Source organism: Cariama cristata, unplaced genomic scaffold (assembly GCF_000690535.1).
Source record: "Cariama cristata isolate BGI_N322 unplaced genomic scaffold, ASM69053v1 scaffold3552, whole genome shotgun sequence".
Lineage (NCBI taxonomy): Eukaryota > Metazoa > Chordata > Aves > Cariamiformes > Cariamidae > Cariama > Cariama cristata.
This window is the reverse complement of record NW_009603058.1, coordinates 73805-83938: the sequence shown is the minus strand read 5'-3', so window position 1 is coordinate 83938 and position 10134 is coordinate 73805. Positions and strand designations below refer to the sequence as shown.

General features: G+C 42.9%; 1 protein-coding gene across 1 annotated transcript in view; it reads right to left on the bottom strand.

Annotated features, from left to right (window-relative positions):
* Positions 1-5431: 5431 nt before the first annotated feature.
* Positions 5432-10134, bottom strand: part of EXT2 (exostosin glycosyltransferase 2) — a 76838-nt gene continuing 72135 nt past the window's right edge. Inside the window, exon 13 of the mRNA XM_009695015.1 lies at positions 5432-5791. Within this exon, the coding sequence (XP_009693317.1) occupies positions 5653-5791 (139 nt within the window). The 3' untranslated portion in view covers positions 5432-5652. The remainder of the gene's footprint in view (positions 5792-10134) is intronic.

Below are 10134 nucleotides of genomic sequence, written 5' to 3'. Positions count from 1 at the left end.
CATAGAGCCTTTGGCCTGAAAACCTCAGGTATCTTTCCAAGGGACTATGGCCTTATCTACTGGATGAGCCTAAGATGTTCACGCTGGGCAGGTGGATATCCATAGTGGCACTTTTCAGTCAGTCCTAAGCTTTGGCTTTTAGTTTTACAGCTTCCCGTTGCTGCATAGAATAGGGGTGGGGGGTAGAAGAGAGAAGCTTCAGCCGTAAAAGCACAGGGTGCAACAGCGACCACAGCTCAATCACACATGGAAAACCTCATGCGGGTCTGTAAACCCAAAGTTCTTCACATCTTTGTCGGTCAAATAGTCCAGTTTTCACCTTTTTCCAGTCCCCTGCCAACTAAAATTGAGGTTAAAAATCCAACAGATGCAACTTAAGAATTAAGCTGATAATTTCTTTTTCTTATGACTCTCTAGAAATACTCACAACATGGATTATTTCTCTTTATAGACACCTGGTTCTCCCCTTGCCCATCTTACCCGTTGTCCTCCCCCCTGCACACAGCCCGATCCTGAGCACTGATTCAAGTTCCTAGACCTAATGAAATCACCACCAAGTTGCACTGATCTCAGTCCACAGTCACTGCGGAGCCGTCACGCTTGTCCGGAGCAGGAGCACTTTCCATTTATGCAAGTAAACAGGCATTCAGCATGAGTAAAGGAAATTCAAAGGAGAATTACTGGATCCTTTTCCAGACAAATGAAGACAGCAAACAGGCAACCTTGCAGGGAGAACCTCTGAGCTGCACTGTTTTCAGACGGAAAACTCCCCGTGTGCTGCTAGCTCCATGCCACTCCACTTAATTGCCTCAATTGTTGCTGTTATCCTTTAATGGGAAACATAACTCGCTTTCAAAGCAACCACAAGAAGCTGCAGACAGGGGAATCCTGAAGATCAGCAGAGGTGGGACTGCATTACAGCCATTTCCATCAGGCTGAAATTACACAGAGTGCACCAGGAATGTCACTAAATGGCTTCAAGCCAGGGCAGGCTGAAGCATGCTGACACTGAAAGTCAAGGCTAAGGGACCTCTACCTTGGTACCGAGCTACCCAAAACTCCAAACAAACAACAGTTCAGACAAAAGTGTGGCTGTTCTGCTAAAACACAGGCTTGGGATACTGGCGTTCAATCCTGTTTTATCCATGCAGCTCCTAAGGCCTTGGGTATATGACAGCTTCTCTTCATTTCTTTATCTGCAGTTACAGGGAAGAGGCTGATCTTACCCAAGCAGGAAGAATGTGAAGCTCAATTTATTGCGCTCGGATACAGCAGTGGCAGGCATCATAAAAAGAACTTACACCGTCCTACACGCACTCCCAAGAGCACGATACACAACTGAAGGATCCACGACTCAACAGCAAAGCAAAAGTGTTCTAGCTGGTTTTTCTGCTAATCAAATGAAGGCTATCCATGACTGCAAGAACTACCTGTAGTTTAAATTTTTCAGTTTACAAAAGAACATGCTTTGCAGCAGTCCTAGTAAAATTAAAACATGCAAGTCTTAGAGAAGAATGATGAAAAAGTTCATACTCAGTCTGTCTGATCTCTGGTTAGGGGATTTAAAATCCTTTTTCTCATCAGCCCCGTCAATTTTAGGTTTTCTTCCCTGTACTGTGCTGTAGCCCTGTTACACCAGCAGCTTCCATGTGAAAGGGCTGGATGGAAGATTTACGCAGTACCAATTAACCGTTCTGAGATCTTTCCTGATCAAAAGATGCTCAACCTGCGAGAAGTACTCAGGGTACCAGATATTCATTATGGAGGGCATTCATGCCAAATCTTGAAGGTATTTTTAACATTAAGATTGCCCACCTAAATCCATTTTCATGTGTCTCAGTATAGGATTTCTCCAGAGCGCTCAACACGCACCAATTCAGCCTAAAAGCAAACTGAGTCAGAACTACTGAGCATCTCTTAAATCCCACCTCGCAATTATTTTGATATCTGTGTTTCCAAGGCCCTTGAATTTAAAAGGCCCTTGAATCGATAACTGACAGGGAGAAACCCGTTGCTGCAGTAAAGCATATTTGGACCGCACCAGCGGAAGCATGACGGATGGCAGGAGGTTCAAGAGCAGGAGCTGGAGATGGCAGGAGAGAGTAATTCAGAACATTAAGGCTTGAATTGGCATGTCCTGTAATGAGATAGCAGAGCTGTCAGGAAGGAAAGAGTCAACACATTGTAGGGAGAGTTGGTGAGGCTAAAAACGTAGCCTTAATACTCACCACAACTGGCAAGGGCAAGCGGTGCGGCACATCACACATAGCAAGGTGCACCATGCACACACACACACATCGCCCTTTTGCAGCATGCTCAGCAGGGACCGTGCTACAAGGTTTCTGGAAGCAAAGAGCTGCCACCACACTGGATTCTGCAATCTCAATGACTCGGCCAAAGTTCTTTTCTCAAAAGCATGATTCCTTAATGTTTGCTGTGTCTCTTCACAGAAAGAGAAAGGATCCGTTCCCTATTTCTCCAAGATAAATGCTACTGTCAAATCTTGGCAGAAAATTAGAGTAACAACTACTCACCCCAAAAAGGTGACTGGGATGAAGTCACACAGAGCAAACTTCTACTTCAAAGACAACCATCCAACTCGAGTTACAGAAAAGACAAAATATTGACAGATCTTTCTGAAGTACAACGTGGATATTCAGGTTTAACATCCATTTACGTAGCAAACCAGCCTGTCACTGCAATCCTCCCTTCCAAATGCATCCATGTTCCCTTGTGCCACTCCGGAAGTGAAATACAACAACACACTCCTTGGATTTACTTTTTAATATACCAATATTAACCTCTTTTCGATAGCATATATACAATGAAAAGTTAAAAAAGATCTTAATTTAAAGATTGACAACAAACCCATTCCAAATCAGACATACAGGTACATCTTACCTTCACAGATTATACATCAAGAACATCACAATTATAAACGCAGAAGGGAAGTAGGTTGTTTTACAATTGTTTAATTTTTTTTTTTTTAACATTCAACTGCCCAGTTTTCTTCATGGCACAAAGCAGAGACAAATGACCGTCTAAATGAGATGGCCCTATAAAAGCAATTGTAAAATGCCAAAGGACAAAACATGATTGTTAAGGGTCACCGGGCATTTTGTGGAAGGGGAATCCACTTGGATGCTTTGGGATGCAGGCACAAGGATCTGTTGCCTTTTTACTGACCTGGGCCTATAGGTTCATTTAGAAGGGCTGGTTAGGCTGATCCCCACCTAAAAATATTCCACCGACTATTTCAAATCCTCTGTGTCTTTTAAGACTCGGTGCAAAACGTGCACTTTTTACTGGCTTACTGAGAAAGAACCAAGGATTCACAGCAGCTTCACAGCTCTGTCAGGAAGATGTTATAACTTAGTTAAACTGCCAGGAACAGCTAAAACTGAAGTGACTACTGCACTGTCACAGCTACCCTTTTAAAGCAACCTTCTCAAGGGAAATATGCTGGTGTCTCCTGATGCTCAAGCACCAGGACATAAATCAACAAGAAGATTCAGAAAGAAATTTCATGTGAATGAACCTGAGAAGCTGCAAAGGAGAAATAGCGAGCGACAAACCTTCCCCTCTCTTGTGATACCCGTTGTGCAGACAGCAGTGGTTGTCACTGCAACAGCTACCCTCCTAGCTCCCCAATAACCCCTCCCACAGCAACTCAGGACCGAAACAAAGACTGCAGCGAAAAACATTTACTAGTAATTAAACGTTCCCAGAGAATCGGATGATACAGTTTACAGGCACATCCCAGGGGAGTTATGAAGCGAAGCATCCCCTCAGAGCTATTGTTTCAATATGATTTTCATTCACAGCACATCCACTGCATTGGGCAATAAGATAAGTCTTAGTGGGGGTGAGACAAATAGGAGCAGATGTTTCCTGCTTCTTGCCTGACTTTCATTTGGTTTCTGTCATTGCTGCGTATCCAACTTAGGAGAGGGGGTGAACCGTGATGCCTAACACTTGTCCTATTGTTTGGGGTTTGGCAAAATCTGAGGAATAAGGTTGCTTGCAGTGTAACAGGAAAAAAAAAAAAAGAGTAGGATGTCTCTGTAACTGGCAGCAATGGAGCTTTCAAAAGACAGTGAAATCACTCTTATCTGGTAACAAACATTTTATCAGTGGAGCTGGAAAAGAGATTCTTTTCTCAGCCCAACTTGGGATCATCTTTAATATCAAACAGTCCAGGCAATTTTATTTCTAATTTTGTTGCATTTAGTTTTCTAATTCAGGTTGGTTTCAGTATTGAGAAACAATTCCAACACTCATAAGAAATTTAAAGCTTCTCCAAAAGCCTTCCTAAGCTGTATGTTTAAGTGGCAGCCTGTGGCAATCGGTTCCTTAAATTACGAGCAAAGACCCAACGGTTTTTCCAACAATGGTAATTCAACAGGAGTTTGTAAGCGTGCGTTATTAGTGTCTGGCACATACACATACCCCTGCACATTGAAGCTGTAACTGGGAATTTCTGTAAATTTAAGTGTTTTACCAATCAGTACTACAACACACTGCTTGCTGAAGAGGATTCAGATGTGAAAAACTTACTTCATAGCTGTTGTTCCTATGTATGGCTACCGTGTACAACTGTAACCTGACCCCTGTTTTGATAATGAAAATAAAAAAATATAGTAAGACTGAAAGACACATCTTCTTCTGTATAATACAACTAGTTTTGACACAGAGTCACAGTCTCTTGCACAGATGCAGCAGAAAACCTGAGATTTACGCAGGAAGAAGAGGTGCAAATAGAGTTCTGTCCTGCAGGTCTCTGCTTTGAAGGAGACCGTCCTCCCAGCTTCTGTGTGCCTCAATTCGCACCAAAATAATTTAAGTAGCACAAAATGCTTTGCCCTTTAAACCATGTGACGACACAGAGAATTTTGTCGCTGATGTTGTAAAGAAAAAAAAAAAAGTTTGTCTCCCTATGCAGAAGAAAATGTTACACAGTTATTTAAGCCAACAATTAAGCTCAAAAGACAGAGGTTCACCAACCGCACAGACAATAAGCTCCTCCCAAAAGAGAGCAGCTAGACATTGCAGACAGTTACTTCGAACGGATGGATGGATGCTTACAAACCAGAGAGCCGCAGCACATTCGATAGAAGAGGTCAGTCATGCCAGGCAGACCACAGAGAGCGAGATTCTGTTTTATTCTTCCAGGTGCACAGCCTCCTTTGGAGAAAAGTGTGTGTTTGACGTTTCTGGGAGGTCCCATGAATAGATTCAATCCTCTGCGAGCAACAGAGAAGCAGTTGTTCAGCTTTCCATTACGTCTTTGTGCAATGCAAAGGGAAGACAACATACCAGAACACAACGTTAATCCCCATCTCCCTCAGATGTAACCCACTCTCCAGCGATTTTTTTTCTTCAGGGCCTTATATTCCTCATAGCACCTTTTCAGCTGGGAGGTCCCATGAATAGATTCAATCCTCTGCGAGCAACAGAGAAGCAGTTGTTCAGCTTTCCATTACGTCTTTGTGCAATGCAAAGGGAAGACAACATACCAGAACACAACGTTAATCCCCATCTCCCTCAGATGTAACCCACTCTCCAGCGATTTTTTTTCTTCAGGGCCTTATATTCCTCATAGCACCTTTTCAGTTGTTGTGTTCATCACTCAGGTTTGTCTCACAGCTGCCTTTACAAGCTGCCGATATTGGGAAAGCTCTTCAGTTTCTCAGGAAAGTCATCTTTGTACAGGACAGGGTCAGCGCGGTGCTCCACCACTTTTAGAGGCATGGTCCCAAAGACAGAGGCAAACTTATTGATGCATTCAGATCTGGTGAAAGGGAAAGCAGCATAATTAAGAACCCCAACAACTGGGCTGGCTACCAGCTCCCACACCAACATAACTGGTAGAAACTTTCCCTCTTGCACTTGGAAGTATTTCAGCCACGCTGGCTACTAATAAATAAAAAGAGAGCCTCACTGCAGAGAGAACTGAAAAAGAAGCTGGTGTTCTTTGATTTATCCATTTAATCACAGAGACGAGCAAGGGGATGCTGGCAGCAGCACATGTGCACATGGAGGTCAAAGCTTCCCTTCTCCCTCCCCCTGGAATTCCAGTCATTCTTAAAGCAATGTACATGCTGTAAACCAGAACAGATTAACTGCCAACATGTCTCTTAAAGGGCCACTGTTGGGTCAATTTGGCTCATAACGAAGGTTTTGCAAAAACCAAGCCTTTGTGAAAACGGAGTTCTCAAAAAAAAAAAAAAACAACCAACAAACCACTCTGGGTTTTTTCAAGCTTCTTCAGAAGCTCTATCTTTTCCCACAAAAATAAACACGCCTCAGTGTATAGGCAGCACTGACTGTACCGTAACTTAAAAGCGACTTAAAACTATAAAATGAAACCAACTAGTTTATTTTCCTTGTCTAAAGAAAGAGATATTGAGCAGTAAGGCATCACATTAGCACAAAAAAGATTGGACCATTGATGAATCTTTCAGTTTTAATAATCTCAGGTGTCAGTAATGCTGTGGAAGGGAATAGCCATGTGCTTCAAAAAAACAGCAAACAGATGTTTAACCTTACATCGCTCCTTTAACTCTTTCACCAAAAGGCACAGTACCTGTGGAAGCAAGGCAGGGAAAACTTGGTTCATCTCACCTCAGCCAGCGCTCAGCTAACGTTAACTTTATAAAACAGCTTTTAAGAACTTCAGTCACCAAGAATCAGGACGACAGTCCCCAGCACATAACAGAGACAGGTATAAGAACACCAGGGCACGTTTCTTTTGCCATTCAAAAGGGAAAACGAAAAAGAAATGAGTACTTTGACTCGGCTACGGAGGCGGACGTGCTGCAGGCGGTCCCAGAGCAGGTCCCTCGCTCTCCAACCACTGCACCCTCTCCTGACCCCTTCGAAGGGTTAGGGGGTCACTATGGCTCCAGGATAATTTTCCTCAACAGACCCGGTCAATCACACCAACCGAGTATGACAGTTTTGTGATGGGGACTGCTCAGCACTGCCTCAAACACTCTTTTGAAGTAGATGGGACAGCAAGACTGGCTTTCAAACTTAATTCCTCAGCCTCTGAGCCATCCCATGGCTCCCTCCTTAACTACAGTAAATGACTGGAGAACACAAAGCCCAGGTTGTTCAAGTGCTACATCTCTACATAGCTGTTTCAAGCCATAATGGTCATATTTCAGGCCATTTTCTGGCCTGAGAAGTGTCAGAAAACTACTTCATACAGGGTGGTTCTTGAATAAAATATTTATACAGGTAAATGCAGCTATTTCACTTTCTGCCACCTTTTCAGCCCCTCCCTTCTTCTTCCTACCTCCAGATTCAAATCTTTGGACTAGGAAACAAATGAAAAGGAATTCAGAGTGTAAGAGGAAACAGTGTGCAGTGGGAAGCAACCTCTAGACCTGGCACAGACACTATTTGCTCCAGGGTAGCACAGATCTGAAACAGCAAAGGAGCCATCAGTCAGGACTGAAGCGAAGAGACCCAAGTAGCTGTTCAGTGTCTGCAATAACAAGGTGAACCATCCTGAGGGTGAGCTTTGGGCCCCGGACACAGAAAGATTACTGTAACACAGACAGCAGGAACGGAGCGTTTTCTCCAGGAACACTAAGCAGTTTCTGTTGCCTCCACGAGATGCCCAACATGAGATACTTTAAACCCATCTGATTTTCAGATAAGGTCAGATGTCCATATCATCTGCTACTTCTGAGAAACGTGGCTAACTGTAATCCAAGTTGCATGTATTGGAGAAGTCTCGTGGCAGGAAAACCACAAACCTCACAGGCGACAAGGTAGATGCACTGGGAGCCGTGCATGTGAGAAGTTTGCACAGCTGCTGGCCCTCACTGGTTTCTGGAATACAAGAATACTTCTAGTCTACTGCTTTAAACTCTGCCTCTGCCAGTAATGACTGAAAGACATTGTATTGTAACAGCTGCTTGGTGGCCGGTGTGAAATGAATTAGTTATCTCAGCCCGTTGCCTCGTAGGCAGGTGTCCACATCAGATCGGTCGTTGTCACAACCGGAACTAAAGCGGCACCCTCAGAGCAAGAGACACAACTAAATGGTTAGTGGAGATAAAATTGACCTCTTCCTTCCAGAGGTTATACTCCTAAATCAAAGATGAGGTCTTATGAGAAAAATAGCAAGATGGAATCCTTCTACAAAGTTATTCTGGTGGCAAGACTATTCAAGCATCTTTAACCACCAAGAAACCACTTCATTGTTAAAGAAATGAGAAAATGAAAATTGGAAAACATCAGTATGTTCTAATCACTCTGGCTGAATCAGCGAATTAGGTCCTCAGGAAATATCAAATTCAAAGATCAGAAACAGGCTTGTTTAGATGAAAGAAATGTCACACACAAGCCACAAAATGTGTTTGAAGAAAAGTTGCCTCTTTCCAAAAATTTAATCTCTTGCACTGAACTAAATTACTTAAATTCCAAAGCCTTTGCCACTTTTGGACAATATAAACCAGAAAGGATATCCAGAACATTAAGCATTCAAAGCTAGGTAGCCAAGAGAATGTAACGTGTCATCTTAATATGGAGGCAAGGTGTTTTTCTTGGCTGTGTTGATAGTCTTGCAAATTCGTACTAACAGAGGCAGGGTTGCTTCCAAGAATTACTCTTTTTTTTTTTTCCCCCCTTGCTTTGCCGACAACAGAGCAGTAGTGCTCAACACGGAATTAAGATTGCGTGAACTCAGGAACTGAGAGCCCCATTGCCCCTGGCAGACTGGGTGAACTTCACGTCTGTGAATTAAAAACTCAATCAGTTTCTTCTCCCTTACAACCCAACTATTTTTTGGCAGGGTAACTCTGCACCTGCAGCCTTTGTCCAACTGTTATCTGGTTGGTTTGACTCTTAAGGGAACGGCTTCCTATTTTGACTCTACCAAATACTTACATGTCCTAAATAAGACACTGCTGTAAATGGCGCTGCAGAAGCAGCTCAGTCCTTTGTTGCATTTACTGTACAGGCAGTTGCCCTCTAGGCTGCATTTTACAGAGTTCTCCATTTTTGAGAGCCAGATGCAAAGATGCTAAAGGCAGAAAACTTGTTGCTACTTAAACGGCACCTGTAAATACAGGGATTATGAGATCCTCCTACAGCTTCTTCTGTGACCTGATGTAAAGGCTAACCTAGGGCAAGAAGGGGATTCTCGGTTCAAAGCTTTCTTTAGTTAATGTATTTTAATGATGGAGCTCAATAACCCTGGGGACTGAAGTCTTTTATTTATCTCGGAGAAATTACACAGCAGGAAGAATAGCTGTTGGCTTTCCCATGATTCACTGTAAATATTCTTCAGTACTGGTCAAAAAAAATGTAATATTCCTTAATAAGAGACAGAGTTCAGCTGTACCATCTTTCCTTTGTCTCAGCTGAAAGTGTCAAAAGGCCCAACAGACTGCACGTCCCTCCCGGACAGATCTCCACAACTGACTTCTCAAACCTTTTACACTCACAAAACAATCATCAGCCCAGTTGCTGGGCATCTCCCTGCTATTTCTGAACCAGAAACCTAACACTACATGCTTTGCATGCCCATGACAACCCTGATAAACAATTTGTTTCACAAACAGCAGGCTGATGCCTGGATATCCGGGCAAGTAGTTAGCTCAGACTACCTGCTCGCCATTTCTGAATGCTAAAAACCAAGGAGTCGGGCGCTTTGGGAAGCTGTAAATAAAGCTGATAATGGCTCTTTGCCTGATAGCCCTGGTATTGTTTTTGGTACCCAACGCCGTAAAGTTATCTGTACAAAGTTATTCTTTTATGATATGACAAGGATTCCCTGATGCATGTCCTTTTTCCATGCAGCTTCTCTCCTGACCCTGAAAACAGCTATATACACACACAGACACACACATATATCTATATGTGAGCCATGAGAGCCTTACTCACTGCTAAGTTAGGAATATTTCCTCAAGGAGTTGCTATCATTTGTTATCCACTTAAAATGAATAGCTAGCTTAGAAGACTCAAAAAAAGAAATCCTTTCAGATTTTCAAATAACTCCCTTATATTGAAGATGGATAATAACAACACAGGGTGAGAAGGTACCAGGTGTAGCATGCAGTTTCAGTAGGATATTAATGATCTTCAAAATGAAGCCTGAGTATACCCAAACTGTATATC